Source organism: Talpa occidentalis, unplaced genomic scaffold (genome assembly GCF_014898055.3).
Source record: "Talpa occidentalis isolate TD23 unplaced genomic scaffold, MPIMG_talOcc4v2.1 talOcc4.12, whole genome shotgun sequence".
NCBI classification, from domain to species: Eukaryota; Metazoa; Chordata; class Mammalia; order Eulipotyphla; family Talpidae; genus Talpa; species Talpa occidentalis.
Window position 1 is genome coordinate 37,571,027 of NW_023601212.1, and position 19,229 is coordinate 37,590,255.

At 38.2% G+C, this 19,229-nt stretch overlaps 1 protein-coding gene across 1 annotated transcript; it reads right to left on the reverse strand.

Annotated features, from left to right (window-relative positions):
• Positions 1–2,498: 2,498 nt before the first annotated feature.
• Positions 2,499–19,026, reverse strand: BIRC3 (baculoviral IAP repeat containing 3). Its single transcript, XM_037505721.2, has 9 exons — positions 18,987–19,026; positions 12,790–15,755; positions 12,584–12,683; positions 10,252–10,330; positions 9,379–9,427; positions 7,567–7,809; positions 4,426–4,680; positions 4,122–4,163; positions 2,499–4,009 (listed from the first exon to the last, which is right to left on the reverse strand). Exons 2-9 carry the CDS (start codon positions 13,640–13,642, stop codon positions 3,816–3,818), a joined length of 1,815 nt encoding a protein of 604 aa, XP_037361618.1. The 5' UTR covers positions 13,643–15,755; positions 18,987–19,026; the 3' UTR covers positions 2,499–3,815.
• Positions 19,027–19,229: the final 203 nt, after the last annotated feature.

A 19,229-nucleotide genomic window follows, 5' to 3' on the forward strand; every position in this document is an offset into this window, starting at 1 on the left:
AAGGATTTGAAGACTTTAGGCTATAATCCATCGCTGTTATTGTCATTATTGTTCAAGTTGTTTTAGCCCTATGGGAGTTTTTTGCATTGACTCTTCAATCCTTTTGACATAGTCCTAGTAGTCTTTTATTACTTTCCAGGCTGGTATTACACATTTCTTACACATGCCTGTAATAAGTCATTTATTCAAAATACCCCAGTTGCTTTAGTGAGACAAGGTAAAGTCCATAATCTGAATGCTAGTGATGCTGATTAGCATTGAGTTGTATTTCTTATAATTTGTTGCATGAACAGACCTCAGTAATACACTCTTTTGTTTTTTAATAAAATGTATCATGAACTCTTACTTCCAATTCAAACTCAAGAAATCAAGGTTTCATTTAACCTCATTGATTATACATCTGTAATTTGCTTCCTTCACATTCAAAAGTCCCCATTCTTCCTTCTCTCTTCATGCCCAGTGGTTCTGTTTTAAATATTTTATGGTTCCTTTTAATGTTTTAAATTAATTATATATTGTGTACAATCAGATATAGTATAATAAGTAGTACCATATCATAATATTACAGAATATACATGAACTAATTTGAATTTTGGCCTAACAAAACATACAAGTTGCTATTTTCAGTCATGACCCCCCTTTAGAACTCCCTATTCTGTTGTAACCCCCCCATTCTTTATCAACTTTATCAAACAGTAAGATCAAAAAGTGGACATTCCTATGAGATGTCACTGTGTTGTCCCCATTCACACAGAAGCACATAAAAGCACAGAAATGTGAAATAATTTGCCAGAAGTTACTTGGCTGTAGTTTGAACCCAAAACCTGCCTTTTTAATCCCTGTGCTATACGATCTTTCTTAAATCACAGTGAGTCTCAAATGAGATTATGTATATAGACACCAAGGTACATGCAAGTCCAATAAATATATTTAGTTATTAAGATTATAATAATGCCTATATTTGACTTTTTAGAATGCTCTTTCCTAAACTGAAATGCCTTGCTTCATCATTCAGAGAACAGTGCCAAGTCCCATCTCTTACGTGAATCTTATTTTAAGGGTTGATCTTTCCTTGCCAAAAATTCCTTTAGATATCTAAAGAAGTGCAGAATTTGACTTATGATTCTCCATGAATGATTAAGCCTTCATACTTTATCAACCATGGTAATGAAGGAAGAAAAAAACCCCTCTTATGTTCCTACCCCAGAAAATTATTAACTCATTCATACATTTAATGAGGGCCTATTCTTGTCAGTCATGATGTGAGGTGCTAGACATACTGGTATATGAAATACATGATTCTTGTCTCATGGAAATATGGACAACAGAATATGACATTAAACAAATATGTGAAAAATTGTGACACTGAAGAAACAAAGGCCAATAGAAAGACAGTCTAAGGGATATAATTTTTTTAAAACAATTTTTTTAAAGATTTATTTATATGTGAACTGGGGTACAGTCAGAGGCGGGGGCGGTTGACAGATTTCACCAGAGACAGAGCAGGGAATAGAGGTCGGCTTCAGCATGTGGGTTGCTCCCTGTCCAGCCGGGGATCGAACCTGCACTGCAGAGGCTGCAGTGACAGCTTCACAGCGCAGAGCTCAACCCACTGCGACACGGGAAGACCCCCTAAGGGATATAATTTTGATGGGTAAGTCAGAGAAGTTCTCTGAGCTTTAAAGCAGTATCTAAGCTGAGACGTTTTAGAATGAATAGAAAAGTGTTAAAGAGTGAATGAAAGAACATTCCAGCCAAAGACCCTGAAGCAAAAGAGCCTGTCATGCTTAGAAACTGAAGAAATTCAAGGTACCTGGGATAGTGTGAGCAATGGGGAGAGTAGCAGAAAATTGACACTGAAAATTACACAGGGCCAGGTCAGACACTGATGAGAACAGGTAGATTGTGCAATTTGAGAAAAAACAGCATTATTTGCACATTACAAACTCTGGAAATTAGGCCTTGCCTAACTTTTCCTGACAAGAGGGGTGTGAATGGGCGTGGTCTTAAAAAGAATGAGTCATGCTGATTCACTAACCTTCTTTGTTTCAAGGGTATTAGTCGTCTAAAACAATCCCTTAAACATCACATCTAATATTTTCTTTGCATATCTAGTACAATATGTAAGATGTCAAAAGGAGCTGAAGATTGTTGAATGACACTCCTGTGACCACAAAGGAAGTTACTGATTAATAACAAAAGGAATAAAAAGAGTGGCTGGAATTTAAAGCAAGCAAGCCTTGAGTCTGATATTAAGTCCACAGCAGAGTTCAGAATTTTAACACTTACTACACGTTGTATATTGAGGTTTACATTTCTGGCCAACTCTGAGAACTGAAGACCAGGTCCGATGGAAGGTAAGGTTATAAAAAAAATCAAGTGAATTAATGCCTGTCAAGCACAAAAATTCAAAAAATGGTGCCTGACATATTGTCAGCAAATAAAAATTCAATCCAACACTTAAGGAAATAAAATTATTTTAATAAATTAGTGGGTTATATTAGCTATAACCAAAATGAAGAGGAATTTCATAGTGGAGATGGCAAAGTTCAAATACTACATACAGTATGCAATAAAAAACAGATCCAAAAATAGATGCTGCCAAAAGGGTACATACTATTTATGTCTCCTATAGCTGGTTGCAAACACCTAAACAATATTACATTTAAGTCCGCCTCCCATCCCAGGAAGACAATGGCTAGCAAATTGCTCCACACCTGAACCTTTTAACAGAGAGAAAATCAGTTGCATCCCAAAGAAATAGCCTTCCAGCATCAGAAAGGATATTTGCATTCTCTCTCCCTTTTGTGGCTCCTAATCTTTCTCTGCAGAACGGTAGGCAACATTTAGAGCTAGTTTAGATGCTTGATCTTTGCCTGTTCTCCCAAAATAGCTTCCATTACATGTGTACTTCTGATCTTAAAGCTCTAACAAGACTAAAGGAAATAAAAAAGGCTAAAGAATTATGAATCGGACATGTTGAGTATCAGAATGTAGTGCAGGAGGAAATTTTGCTGCACTGACAGTACAGATTTATTTACCAAAAAAGCTATTGGTTGCCAGGGCTGCTAAGTCCCAGCAGTAACACCAAAGTGGTGAGACTACACTAGGGGTTTTTCCCAATGGGGAGGACCGACATGAACCCCCTGAACAAAAGGACAAACTTACTGAAAAGATTGTAACTTCATCTCAAATGTCCCATCTAATCCTACGGATTAAAGCCAGGTGAGTTGACAGCTGTAAACGAAGAAGCAGTTTATAGAAAGGTATCAAACCCCTAGTTCAATGTTGACGTCTTAAGGAGGTATGAAAGGAAACTGATACTGACTGAACTATTTGATAGTATAGAAATAAACATATTAAGAACAAAAGTGATATAAATTGCTTTATTAAAAAGTGCACCATAGAAGTCTCCACAAAAACACTATGTCCCTAAAAGGTCACTCAAAAATATCCAGACCTACTATTATAAGGTTCTAGGTTCTTAATATAACTCAAAAAATAGGGAAAATTCTGAAAGGTTAACTCAAAAACTTAAATTTTATTTACAATTTCAATAGTGTGGAAATTTTGATTTAGTATTGTGCTTGTAGTGCTACCCCTATGTTTTGTTCACAAGAACAAAAGCGTATGTATTATTCTCTTGGTATTTATATTTTTTCATGTTTTAGTTACATATATAAATATATTTACATAAAATAAAATTTTCAGAATTACGAATAAATTAAAAATCTTAAAGAAACCAAATCAGTATAAAAATTTAAATTACATTCAATCCATTAATTTTAAAGTTCAGAACAACTTTTAGCTCTTCTTCATGAAAGAAATGTACGAACTGTACCCTTGATTGTTCCTCTACAAATAGGACATTTTCTTAGAGAAGGGGCACAATCCTTGCAGACTACCAGATGACCACAAGGAATGAACACTATGGACACTTCTTTGTCCATACACACTTTACATGTTCTTTCTTCTTGTAGTCGCCTCAATTGTTCTTCCATTGATAAATCTAACAAGAGAAAAGAACTTTTAATAAAAGGCAATTTGCTACTTCTCCGATGAAATTCCAAGAAAATAAAACTATACTTTTGTACTGATTTAAATTATCAGTACTGTTTTACCTGAAACATCCTCTGTGGGAATATACTTTATGTCCTGTTCAACTAGAGAGAAAAGGGAAAAGGATTACTATGACAAATAAGGTTAATTTTTAGTCATAGAATGCATACTTTTGAACTAACAGTTTAGATTCTAGTCAAATACTACATATTATTGTCATAAAATCAAAATAACAAAAATCTTTAATTTTATTTGTGCAATTAGTAGTTTATAAAGTGAATTATTTTCAATAATTCAAAAATTATCAATAAAAGCATATTTTTCAATTGACATAGGAAGTTCCCAGAAAAAATTTCCAATACTCACCAAATAAATGCTTGTATAACACGGGGTCAATTTCTTGCAGAGCACTTTTGAACATGGCGGCTGCAAAATTTCCTTTGACTAAAATAGTATCAATCACTTCTCTTGCTTGTAAAGATATCTGTGTTTTCTGTCTAATAACATCATGTTCTTGTTCACTAATCACCCTGGCAGTTAGTAGACTATCCAGGATTGGAAGCACACATGTCAAATGTTGAAAAAGTGCCATTCTGTTCTTCCGGATTAACAATAGATCATCTTTAAGTAAAAGAAAACAAACAAGTTCAAATTCTGTTCACAATCATCCTTCCACATTGACACATAAAGTTGTATGAAAATAAAATTCTTAATCAGCTGGCAACTACTAACTTTTAAGGGTTCCTGATCCTCAGGGCCTATAGCAATGCTACAGATGATGAGGACTAACACTGAGCACTGTGATAAATACTTCACATGTGTTAACTAATTTCACCATCACATCAATACTTTGAGGTGGGTATTACTACTCTTATTAGCACTGAGAAAATATGGACCCTGTAAAGCAAGTAAGTTCTGAAGCAGAAAATCAAAGGGAGGCAGGCATTGCTACAATCTGTGTTCCAAAGTATTCTGCATTACTGCTAAGCCTCTAACCAAATGAAATTTAGAATCTAAATTTCATTATTTTCCCATATTAGACATAATATTGCCATTACTTAAGTATTTTAGAGTAAGGGGGAAAGGTGCTAGTAACATGTTGAAAAATAAATCCAATTTGTCAATGATAACTTCCTGTCCTGCAGGATCATTATAATCCCCTTCAAGACCTAGATTTTGTACCTATTGGTAAAATATTTTATATTTTGTTATATATAGATATATTTTAAACTCTGCAAATTTTATTATCTCCTTGGAAAATGAATTACAAATTTACTTAATCATATCATTTTACTATGATCTATATAGCTATTTCCATAAAATAATGACAGAAATTGAGCTATCAAAGCAATTTTGGCAGGGAGAAGATTGTTTAGGGGAAGATGATTGATTCTGTCAAGTAAAAGGACACATAAATAGAACCCTCTAATAAAGAATAAAACATACTGCTTAGTCAAAAAATCAAGCCAAAGAATACAGCAGTGATGCTAAGAAGCTAAGGAATCTTTTTGATAACGCAGATTATTATATAAATTGACGTCTAGTCATCTCTGAGACTGTTGATTTTCTTTAGAAGAAATATAAATATTTATGGGCCTCCCTGGTGGTACAAGGGGTTAAGTCTCAGCACTATGAAGCTATCCACTGCCACTGCAGCACGAGTTCAATCCCTGGCCAGGGAGCTACCCACATGGGGCAACAGACCTCTCCTGTCTCGCCTCCTGCTCCCTTCAGCAATGTATTTCAGTAGATTCGCCTGTTCTGCTCCCTACTCTGTCTCTGGTGAATTCTCTCACCCCCTGCACCTCTGGCCTGTACCCCAGTTCTTATATGCATAAATAAATGAATCTTTTTTAAAAAAGAAATATAAATATTTTGTATCTGGATAGCTTTTTTTTAATTTCTTTTTTTTTAAAGATTTTTTTTAATTTATGCAAGAGCTGGGGTACAGGCCAGAGGTGTGGGAGGGTGACAGGATTCACCAGAGACAGAGCAGGGGACAGAACAGGCAGACTGAAATACACTGCTGAGGGGAGGAGCGGGCAAGACAGGCAAGATCTGCCATGCCATGTGGGTATCTCCCTGGCCAGACAGGAATTGAACCTGCGCTACAGAGGCTGTGGACAGCTTCACAGCACTATGCTCAACCCGCTGTGCCACCGGGGAGGCCCTATCTAGATAGCTTTAGACTTTGTGGAATGTATAAATGATTGTGCAGGTGAGCATTTGAGTAATTGCTGTCAATGACCAACAGCTAAGTCTGAGAAGACCAGACATACATAAGCAGTCTGACCTTCATTGTAGAAAAGAGAATTTGACTAGGCTAAGCAAAGATGCACTTAAACTGTGTTGCTTCTCTGCTGTGGTGTGCAGAACTAAGTAACTCACACTCTGGTAGATATAGGATGCTTATTCTATGGTCAGATATGGGTTGGCTGTAACACAAATTCACTTTCATGGCTAGCAGTAGGTTTATCCAGAAATGGAGTGGATAATATCACTGCCAATCATCCTGGGAAGAAATGAATCCCAGAAGGTCTTAAGCAAGGATGAGGAGCAAACTTTTTTCTTTTTCTGTACTTTACGGACAATTATGTGCTGATTTTTGATGAGGAAAAACTTGCCTGGGACTTTACTAGTCATTTGTGTAAGCTGGCCAGAGCTACACAGACAAACCAGAAGGCAGACAGATTCCTGAGCATGATTTAGGAACCACCAAGAGAGTCACATGCAGTTATCAACTGTCATCTGTGATTTAAGTCTCTTCTATTATCCCTAAATCTCCAGTAAAAACGTGCTAAAATTTGCATCCTGTTTCGGCTTTGTTAAAAGGACTTATGCATCTGATCCACACTTGGGAAAGGAAAGATCCACATTTTTCTGTCGAGGTCAGTGTTGATAATGGTCAGAAGGACCAGATGAGAATGCACATGCTCAGAGGAAGAGAAATTCTTGTGACAGGCAAGAGAGCGGCAGACATGGCCAAGCATGCAAGGACAGGGGTAACCTGCCTGAGAGCATATGAAATAGTACCCAAGGACTCAATAAAATAACAGGGACAGGCCAAAGGGGTTATCAGTTCTTGTGTGGGCAGGTAAGGAACTTAATCATAATTTGTACCTTAACATATGGTCACATGCTGAGACACACTGCAATGCTAGTATTAAAATTAATTCACTTAGGTATAATTAAGAATTAGGGACAATTGCTTCTCAGCCTTTTGGCTAAGATCAAGTGAAGAATTAGGGACAATTCCACCCCAATTTGAGTAAATAGGAGCGAGCCACTAGCTTGGGATCAAAAATGTGACATAAGTAACAGCCAACTACCCAGCATATACATTTTTAATGTACCAAGCAATTAAGATGAGAAAATATTTTTCAGAATTCAAAATCAGAATACTGAACGTAAGAAAAATCTGATTCAATCGACTCTAAGTATATTTTCAGTAATTTACATACAGTAACTGTAAATACTTTTGGAAACAGACTGTGGTCATGGAGGTACCTGATTCTTTTTCTTCAGTTGCTCTTTCTTTCTCCTCTTCCCTTATCTCATCTTCTGCATCAAGTAAATCTACTACAAGATCACTGACAGTTTTGTAATTCTCTCCAGCTGTCAGGATTTTACTCTGAACTGTCAGTTTGACCAGTCTTCTGCTGAAGCCCATTTCCAGGGCAGCTTTAACCACGGGTGTGTTCATCATGACTGCATCTTCTGTGTGGTTCTCACCAGGTCCAAAATGGATAACTACACAGGGGAAGTAATTTAAAATAGATTAGCACTGCCTGTACTTTTTCAAATTTAAAGTTATTACAATATAAATACATTAAACTCCAAAAAAGGATAGGCACTATTTTTAAATTAAATTTCTTGAAATGGTATACATGTTCGGCAAACTCAAAAATAATGATATACAGAGTCACTAAAATAAGACTATGAAAAATTATATGCATATAAAATATGCATTATCTGGCATAACCACGAGTGGGAGGAGGAAGCAGAAAGTCACCCCCACCCGAGCTGAGTCTTCTTTCTCGTGTTGCAAGTACAAATAAGCTTTCTTTCAAAATCAAATGTTCCACAGATTTTTGAAAGAGGCCACTGTCATCATGCACTTCCATTACTTCAACGGCCTTCTACAATATTTCTCCCTTCTAATTCTCAACATTACAAACAGAGTGACTTTTCAAACACAAAAACTAATTGTGTTATACTCATATTCCATCAGCAACTTCTATGATAAAAGCCAAAATGCAATGTCACTAATAAGATCTCATACAGGGGGGATCCTGTTCATCTGTGGAGTTTCATCTCCTAACACTAGCTCATCTGCCTTCTAATCCTGGGGTCACCAACTGATGGCCCTTGGGTCAAGTTTTGCCTGCACCCTGACCACTCTTGCACTGGGCGTACTTCATTCATTCCGTGCATCTGGTCATACAGAATTTTGATGAGTTCTTCAAATTTGTCTGTTCTCCTTTGTGATGTAAGTCTTTCATATGCTGTTCTCTCTGCCTGGAATATTCTTTTCCTCCCTTAGCCACTTGGTTAACTTCTCCTTTTCCCTTTGATTCTGTGCTAAGACCGATACTTGCTTTGGAAAGCCTTTTCTGACACTCCAAGTCTGAGATAATAGTCCCTCATCCACTCTCCTCACACACTTCACTTTCCCTGTCATCTTCGCCTCTCTTTTCCATCGATTAATCTGTGTCCCTTCCACTAGTGGCACACGAGAGAATTATGTTTGTCCTGTTCCCTATTCTCTCCACAGAACAGCAGATAGACAATAAATATTAGAATGAAGTGAACCCTGAGGACGTTGTGGAAGAGCTTGTTTAAGTACTGGCTCTATTGCCTTTAGGCTTAGGTGATGGGCAGATCACTTCACCTCTGAGCCTCAGGATCCCTAATAAAGAATCAGAATACCCTATACCATAAAAGAATATGTAGCAATCTAGTGTCACCATGCATCTGTTCCCACACTGGTCTGAGGACAAACGTTAGGCTGGATGTTGGTAATTTGTGAAAACTGTAGATATTCAAGCTCTACTTTTAACTATAACTCTGATTTAATTCAGTAGGTTTGATGCAGTGCCTACAAACCTGTAATATTTTTTAAATTACCTCAGGCAATTATAATCTACACCAAGATTTGAGAAATATCAACTTAAGATATTTGAAAATGCACTGTAAATTATAAATCATTATTATCATTGTACATATATGTACATAATGTACATCATTATTATCAACTTTCAATATTAACTGTACCGAATAGTTCTATTTTAATGCAGTAATTATAAACATTATACATACTTGGTGACTCTGCGTTTTCATCCTCTGGGTTTTCTGAAGTAGATAATAGCTATGGCGGGGGGGGCAAAAGCATATAAATTAAAATATAAATCTTTTGAAAACTTATTTCAAAAAGTTATTTTGACTATCTTATCAATAAGAAATATTAAAAAGTTGAAGAGAAATAAATAAATATAAAACTTATTCTGATCATTACAATAACGAAGTCAAGAGACCAATTTTATTCAATTTATTGCAAACTAACTTGCCTACTGGCAAAATAATTTTTAATGTCAAAAGCAGTATTTATATTTAATAGTAATTAGAGAGGCCATAAAACAATACAGTTTCTCTGTGTATAAGTATTAAAAAATAAATTCCATTTTCATTAAAGCAAGAAAAGGTTACATCTTTTCAATGACCTGTGAGATACTCATTATTTCTTTTATCCCCAAAATCTTAACTTTCCCAGGTCATCCTCTGGGATAAGCTGGACCACATATCAGTTCCACTTAGTTAGGAAATGATTGATACACAATTATTACCTAATTTCTTATTTGCCTTTCCAGATAAACATAAAATTCTCTTTCTAAAATCTTGTTTAGAAAACTTCATCTAATAAAGCTATTCAAGGCTATTATCCCAGCTAACTTTATTCCTCAAATAGTTTAATTTATTGCAACTCAGAAACATAAGTTAAACATTATTTCCCAGAGGTATCTAATTCCTGGTCTGTTTTTATCCGAAGAGTAGTACTTTCAAAGATCATGTTGGATATTATAAAAAGGAAAATATAATTTCACAGAAACTCTTAGCTCTCTGCAAAAATATAACTCTCTATATCAGAAAGTAGCTTATCTATTGTTAGCCAATGATCTTAAAAACTGTACCTACCTGTTCAAGGATATGAGGGTAGTTGGCCTGAACCCGACTGGTGAACTCCCGTCCTTTAACTTGTATCAAGTACTCACAACTAAAAAGCAAACAAAGTTAAATTGGGGGGGCGGGTATTGTAATCCAGTTACCTACAGACTGCTAAATATTCCAAATAAACATAAATATACACATAACCACCTGAGTCCTCATTTACCATATGAGAATAGTCAGAGATACTGCCTCAGAGGCAGGGTGACATCAACAGAGGACCCCTACAATGGGCCATCTGCCAAGGCTGAGGGCAACAAGGGTCACACACAGAGCTCCCAGTTGCTCTCCTCAACTATTCTAAGATTCCTAAAAACACTCTGAATATTAAGAACAGAGCCAAGGAGACAGGAAGAAAGTTCTTTAATAAATGGTACTATTCATACATAAACTTTGCATACTTCAAAGCTAAAAGTATACAAAGAGAGACAGAGAAAAAGAATGAGGAAGCTGAACACATTTTCTACTAAGTCAGATAGTCACAGGTTTGGCAGTTTCCAGGTAAAGTACATTCACTGTCAAATTTAAGTACAAAATGAATTCATGACACTACCAAAGCAAATTTACCATTATATTTATACTGTCATAAAATTACCATCATGGAAAGCTGATAGTACTTTTGAAAAATGCCTATGTGTTCTTCATAATCTTCATAATTTTTAAAATATGAAATATTTGGAGACCACAAAGTTGCTATAAATAAGTACTATATAAAAATAAACATAATGAAAGTAAATTAGGACACCAAGTTCAGTAATCAACATTAAAAATAGTAAAATTTTTGATTATGAAAAGGGCCACCTGATTTAGATAAGACTGTAAACAAATGTGGAGTAATCAAAACTGTAAGATATGATAATAAAATTCCATGGAGTAATCAAAGTTTAGTTGGATCTCTATCAGATCATCCTCTTTAACATTGCAGGCTACCAGGTGCTTCTAGGTTTCTTACCCTCCTTTTTCCTTTTTATCCATAGCACTTATTATCTTCCAACATGCTACATAAGTTATTTCTTACAATTATCAATTTTCTGTACTCTTCTGTTATAAAATTAGAATGTAAGGCCAGGGATCTAGGTTTTGTTCAACTGACTAGTTTAAGCAACTAGACCAGTGCCTGATAATCAGTGATCAGTTGACATTACTGAATGATGAATGAATGGATATATGTCCAAGATATAATGGATAAGATAAAATAATTTAAAATGGACAAGATATAATTGCTTCAAAAGTTTTAAAACTGTATATATAATATCTCACTCACACCATCCACATTTTTCTACATATACATAAAGAGATGTCTGGAAGGATATTCACTAAAAAGGCACTGTGGTCATCTAATTTGGGTGGTGAGATTTCTGGACATTTAAATGATTTTCTCTGTACTTCTCTGCAATGCATAATTTTGGTTTTGTAATAAGCATATATTATTTCAAAATATATAGATATACATATAGATATTGCAATCACACCCCCCAAAAATTCTCAAAGAAGAAACTTCTTTGTCTTAAATTCTGATCAAAGCTTGTCATTTCCCTAAATAACCCATCCTAAATTGATTCACATAGTTTTGAAAAAGGTAGAATAAAGGAAGAGTAATTACAAGGCAAATACATACAGCAATGTTCCCATAGCCAGTTTCACTTTTTGCACTTTTCTTATGACCTGTTATCAATACCAACCTGAAAATACCACTTACAATATATATTTTTTTAAGATTGTATTTATTTATTTATTTATTTATTTATTTATTTATTTATTTATTTATACAAGCACTGGGTATATTCAGAAGTGAGGGAGGGTGAGAGAATCCACCAGAACCAAAGGGGAGAGTAGAGCAGGCAGACTGATGAAGTACACTGCTGAGGGGAGCAATGGGCGGCAGGAGAGGTCTGCATGCCATGTGGGACCCTCACCTGGTGGCCGGGGATCGAACAGGCGCTGCAGAGGCTGTGGGCAGCTTCGCAACCCAGCGCTCAGCCGCTGCGCCATGGGGGAGGCCCCACTTACAAAATATTTTGAGACCACTTTCATGTAACTTTTATCACAGTACGCTGTTATAACTGTTCTATTTTATTATTAGTTATTGCTATTATGTCTGTGTCGCATATATAAATTAAACTCTATCAAAGACATGTATGTATAGGGCAACACATGTACATGCTAGGATCAACACTATTTGTGGTTTCAAGCATTCTATGGGGGTCCTGGAACCCATCCCCCCCTGGAAAAATGGGCACTACTGCATAATCCACCTCATGATAATCGCTCACATTTGCAAAGAGAATTTCAAATTAATTACCTTGGAAACCATTTGGCATGTTGTACCCATGGGTCATCTCCAGATTCCCAACACCTCAGTCCACCATCACAGCAAAAGCACTTGACATCATCACTGTTACCTAAAATTAATTTTGAACCAAAACTTACAAATGTATATAATCTGGCCACTGAAAAAGTATTAAAGTGAACATACTGAATATCTTATTATCAGATTAAGTCCCTTACCTGTATAATAAAAACCGGCACTTGCAAGCTGCTCAGGGTGAACTGGAGCATCAGAGGGCCAGTTACAGAATGTTTTCATGCGGGCCGCCTGTGTCTGCATGCTCAGGTTAGAAACAATGTACGATGAAGTGTCTTGAAACTGATTTTCCACAAACGGGCAGTTGGGGAAATGTCTCAGGTGTTCTGACTTGGCATCATCCTTCGGTTCCCAATTGCTCAACTTTCCACCGCAGGCAAAGCAGGCCACTCTGTCCCCAGGGCCGATGTAATAAAATCCTGCTTTTGCTAGATCTGCGGGTGACAGAAAAGCCAAGGGCCACATCTGAAAAGTAAGCAACCTGGCTTTTTCAGTATTCATTACATAATGGTGGGGATTTGTCCTCAAGTTGGAAAAATCTTGATTTGATCCGGGGGTTATAGAATTGGATGGAAAGCTTGAAAAAGAACCGCTGAAATATCCAGTGTTTTGCAAACTTGGAAGTAATGAATGTGTAGAATGTATTATTGAAGAATGAGAAGTAGGCTGAGAGATGGCTCCCAACATGTGAGCTGAATTCAGATTCTGAACGAAGCTACAGCTAGGATACAACTTTTTATGCTTTTCAATAGGACTGTCTCCTTGTTTCCAGTTATCCAGCATCAGGCCACAACAGAAGCATTTGACCTTGTCATTCACTCCAGTGTAATAAAAACCCGCACGAGCAAGACTCCTTTCTGAGACAGGAACGCCAGCAGGGAAAGTTGAGTAAGTGGACATGCGGTACAGTTCACAGGAGAAATCATATTTCAATTCAAACGTGTTAGCACTTTTCATCAAGTTTGATAAGAATTCACTTTTTTCTACTATGTTCATAATGAAATAGATGGGGAGGAAAAGGGACTAGCCTTTCTCTGGGGAGGTAGTTTTGTGCATGGCTTTTGATTTCATTCATCTTAGTACTCGTCTGAATACCTAGAACTGGCAATCTTTTGTTCTTTTCACTTGTAGGCATTTAGGGTTTCTGCATGGTGAGGTCCTAAGTCACATACTGATACTGATTTTAAGGGACAATTATACACAAAAACTCAATCTTTGTGTAATCTTTATACATGCAATATAAACAACTACCTTGTGATGAAAATCAAAACCTTTCCTGGAAGTGTCCGGTGCTGAGGTCATCAAGATGTCATTCAGTGTTACCTTCCCAGGTCACTAGAGAGCTTGAGTGGCAAGTACCAGACTGAAGATAAAGTGTCTGACTCACATGACTCAGGTGGAAAACAATGTTCTCCAGAAACTGGAGAAAAATATTCAAACTGTTTATTTTGCTTTTTTGAAATTGTGAAATTTGGTAGGCAGAAAACATCTACTGCTAAAAAGGAAATAATGAATTTTCATATTTCACTAAATCAAAGATGCATTTATTAACATGACTGCTTTGGAGAGGTATCAGAATTAATAGCATTTGCGGTGTATTTGTTTCTTAGAGGTACATAAGTTAAGGGTATCTGACAATTGATGACATCTTACATGTAATGAAATATAATATATTCCAAATCTTTCCCAAATTAAATTTTTCTTCCTACAATCATTTTAATAGGTAGAACAACTAAAATTTTTCCTCAAATGAAAAGATCAAGTTGTAACAGAGTTTGTTGATATATCCTAAGGCCTACTTTCAAGTATTTCAAGTAAATACTTACTTCCCATAGAGTCTCAAGAACTTGGTGGCTCAGTCACAGTGACTGACTAGCAAATTAAGCATTCTATTTTAAGAAACTGATCAGAGATTAGAGTATTTGCTCTGTTCTTTCAGGTTCTGCTTCATGCTGTCAAAATAGTTCTGAGGCTATAGGCTAAGATGGATAATCAAGTTGTACAAATTTGGCTTAAATCAGAAATTTTTCACAACATACCTTAAACCAAACTTTATCATGACAAAAACTAACAGTAAATTTACTCTGTCACAATCACTTCTTTAAAACAGCAGCAACGTTATCAAAATTTAGAATTTCTTAATTATGACTAGCTAGGAGTGAACAAGCTCTATATCAAAATTAGCGAGGTCCAATAAACAAGACCTGTGGGTTTTTTTAATAAGCATGGCTTCCTGTGACCCACTGAGGTTAGGGCTTGCTACCGCAAACTTTAAGGCTTTATTTGCAGGTGGCATAAGAAACATATCTCAACACCAGTGATTATAAAACTCACAAAGGGGAGTTAATGTGTCTGACTTCAGTACTCCTTTCATTGGCAAAAATTTTACCCACTGCTAGAAAAACCTCCATGTTTATTTCTGTCTCCTTATAAGTTTGTTCATTTACCAAAATGTAGCCATCCAGCCATCATTCTCAGAGAAAATAACCCATTTGAACAAACTAAATTTTGTACTTTTACAAGATCAACAGTCTTATGAATGTTTAATTTCTTCACCTATCATCAAGTTTATCTTTCCTGCTTTCTCTGAACTTATTGTAACCATCAAAGAGTTTTGTTCTTAACATTTCTTTGTCATTGTAGAAATCTTTTAACATGTCAAAGGTCTTATTTGCATATTTCTCTAATTTGGCCCAGGGCTGAATATTAACTCTTTGTTCTAAACAACTGTCACTCATTTTAAAATTTTTACCAAACACACGTACTTTTTCTATTCTACACAGTGGTCAGCGGGAGATGGTCAACTTTGAAGACTGCTTATACAATTTGTCTCAGCTACGGTCACTTCTCTTTGACATCCACAGGGAAATTCAAAATCCAATTCAGAAGTTACACCTCATGAAAATATACTGTATTTTTAAAATTAACATTCTTTGGATACCAAAAAACTAGTTACCTACTTAATTTGTTTATTCATGCACAAAACTACCTCCCGGAGATTAGACTATGTCCCTTTTAAAGGTTTTAGGCCTCCATTTTGAGATCTTTTGATTTATAGAAAGAAAAGGAAAAAATCTAGAAGTAGAATGGTTCACGTCTTCTGTAAAACCTGTTAAAAAAAAGAAAATTTTTAAAAATCAAAATAACCCATAGATTTAACCAATGACCTTTTAAAAAACATTTTTTACAGAATTGAACCCCAGGATTTACTGGAAACTGCCAGTGGCCAAGAAATCCCACAAAGAAACCTGAAGTTTCTTTCAAACTAGTGGCCAGGAGAGGTATTACAGTTGATGGCACAAAAATGGACTTTATAGTCTTTTACTAATTTTTTTTTATGCATACAAGCAATGGGGCACAGGCCAGAGATGCGGGGGGCGGGGGGCGGGGTTTGTGAGAGGACTCACCAGAATCAGAGTGGGGAACAGAACAGGTAGGCTGACTGAAATACACTGCTGAGGGGAGCAGCAGGCAAGGCAAGAGAGGTCTGCTGTACCATGTGGGTTTCTCCCCTGCCGGCCGGGGATCAAACTCTTGCTGCAGAGGCTGTGGATTGCTTCATAGTGTGGTGCTTAACCCCTTGAGCCACCAGGGAGGCCCATATTTTACTACTTTTTTAAACATTTTTATTTTGAATTCAAAAAATTAATATGAAAATATAAAAATAAAAATACACAGAAATAATAGACTTCCTCTGTACTCAGCATTCAACTTCCCCAAAGTCAACATCTTACATAACCACAGCACAATTACAGGAACCAGGAAATTAACATTGATGCTGTGTTTGTAATTAATCTACATGCCTTCTTTGCATTTCACCAGTTTTCCAAAAACATTTTCCCTCGGACCATGGCATTTTAAAACATGTTCACTAACTGCCAACAGTTTAAGGAGATTCCTCATAACATTCTAAATTTCAAGCTTCTCCTTAAAAACTTAGAAGATCTGGCAATAGTGGGCTATGTTCCTGGGTGCTAACAACCGGCTAGTACCTAGTAGAGGCCCTGCCCTTTATGGAGGGTGTGTGCTCTCCAGTTGGCACTGAACTTTGTCTCCCCAGTAGGAAGACTGAGGACAATAGCTAATTGTCACCAAGCTGGCACTATTATTTTGCTTAGAGTTCTAAAGAACATGAATGTGCTCTAATACTTCTGTTCTACCAAAAGAAACAAAAATGAAAGGAAAAGAAGGACACATGTTCTGAAAAAATATGAGAGCACTATACTTCTTTGTGTAAGAATATTTACATGTTAAATACATAAACAAAATATGTTTCTGTTTAAAGGAGACACAGTACTGTCCATTCCTATCACCTGCCTGGCCTCTGTGCAGTTGAGTTTGCAAACTCTTACACAGATCTTCCCTAAAGAATCAATTCAAACCCAGTCTCAACCATTTTGACATGGAGACCTCCTAAGGCTGCCAAGGAACATCACTAAGCTGGCAGACTCCCCTGCAGGACTAAGGCTCCGCTTTGGTGGCAATTCAACTCACCTTGTGGAGCCCACTGTGCCATCCCACCCTTCTAAACCTTTAGCTCTGTCCTCAACCTTGTCCCATGACGCCCGAGCTCACTTTCTGTAGACTACTTTGCTTTTCATTAAAAAAAATAAAAGGTATCACTGAGCAGTCATCACTCCACATTCTCACATCGATGGCCTTTTTCCTCACAATTGCCTCCGGGTTTTACTTTTCCCACTGCTTCAGATGTGTGGCTCTTAACCCCACCACCCTCAGTTCTTCAACTCTCACTCTCCACAAGTTCATCTCCTTCACCTGTCTCCACTTTTAAATGAAAACAAAAAAATCCTCCTTAGACCCCACTTTACATCTTCACAACTACCCCCTCTCTCATCCTCTCTTCACAGCCAAGCCAACTGAAAATGTGTCTGTGGGTAAGGTCTCCCATTACAAATGGCTTTAGCCAACACCATTTAAAACTATTCTCTATATTAATAACACCAATGATTTCCTCACCAAAACCAATGGAAATTTTTGTATCTGACCCTGGGGCCCGCTTCCTCTTAAAAATGCTCTAGTCCTATGTCTATGGCTTCTCCAATACCACTTTGTGGAATTCCTCTTTCCTTTCTGTGGTTGCTACTGGGAATAGCTAAAGCGTCCAATCTCTTTTTACTGTATTCTTTTCAGTGGGCAACCTCCCTGATCTTGGAGGGGCGGGTGTGGGCATGTAAGTGGGTCTTTTTCCCCTAGACTGTGAGCTCCCTCAGAATACAACTCAGTTTCAGCTCTGTACCGGCCCTCCCTTCCCTACCATGGATCTGGCCTATAGACTGACTTTCTGATGAAGTGAATGACAATTTTACATTAATGACAGCGTCTGCTCAGTGATGGTTTAACCAGGCTTTGGAGTCAGACATCTCAGGTTCCAATTAAAAGCAGCCTCCCTTTACCAGGGGTGTGACGATGAGCTAAGAATCTCCATGAACTTGGATCCTCTTTGGAGACAATTATAACAGCTGCTTAAAACTAAGAATCAGGACTTCCCTGGTGGCGCAGGGCGTTAAGCACAGCTCTGTGAAGCTATCCCAAGCCTCTGCAGCAGGAGTTCGATCCCCGCTGGCCAGAGAGCAACCCACGTGGTGCAGCAGACCTCTCCTGTCTCGCCCGCTGCTCCCCTCAGCAATGAATCCTCTCACCCCACGCCCCCTCTCTGGCCTGTACCCCAGTTCTTGTATGCATAAAAAAAAAATCTTTAAAAAACAAACAAACAGAATCAAGCCTGAAAACATACATGTAAAGTGTTCAGAGGGGTTCCAGCATATCGTTATGTTTTAGCAACACCCAATCAAAGCAATAAATAACAGCCACATCAATAGTAGTTACTTTAACATCAGTAAGTGCCTCGATTTGTTTTCTAACTCAAAAGCACTGCCTAGTTTCTAAGCTCATCACCAAGAATACAACCAAATATCTGCCTTCTGTCACCGCTTGGGCATATTATTCCACTTGTTCATTAAATAAAGATTTTACTGAGTCTCCACCGTGCCAAACCTCTCCTGGAAGTCTGGTCCTGAAGCCGCTTTGGAATCACGAGCCACTGTAACCCTTGGCAATCATATTCAACCAAGAGCAAAGCTTCCCGATTACACCGGTTACCCCAAATGCCACCGAGCTACGGATCAGCCGGCAGGAAGGCGGCAGGCGAGGGCGGCGCCCCGGAGCCCCCGGCGCGCGGGAGACCCAAGTCCCTGCGGCTGTGGCAGCAGGCGCACCGGGCACCTGCGCCGGGCCCGCGGGGCCCACTCCCGGTCCACCCCTGACCCACTGGGCAGCCGGCCCGGAGCCGAGCCCCGGGCCCCAGGCACTGTGGAGTTACCGTGCCGCCCGCTGCGCCGCGTCCCGGCCGCTGGGCCCGGTCGTCCCCGCCGACTGCAGCCTCGGCTCCCGCCCGCGTGACAGGTGCGTGCGGCGGGGGGGCGGGGAGGGAGGGGGCGACGCACGCGCGGGCACGCACGGATACGCACGCGCGCGCCCCCTCGCGGCCCCCAGGTGCCCGGCCTGCTGCGCCCGGGCGGAGGCGGCCGCCGGGACGAGAGGACCTGGGCTTCTCGGTGACGCC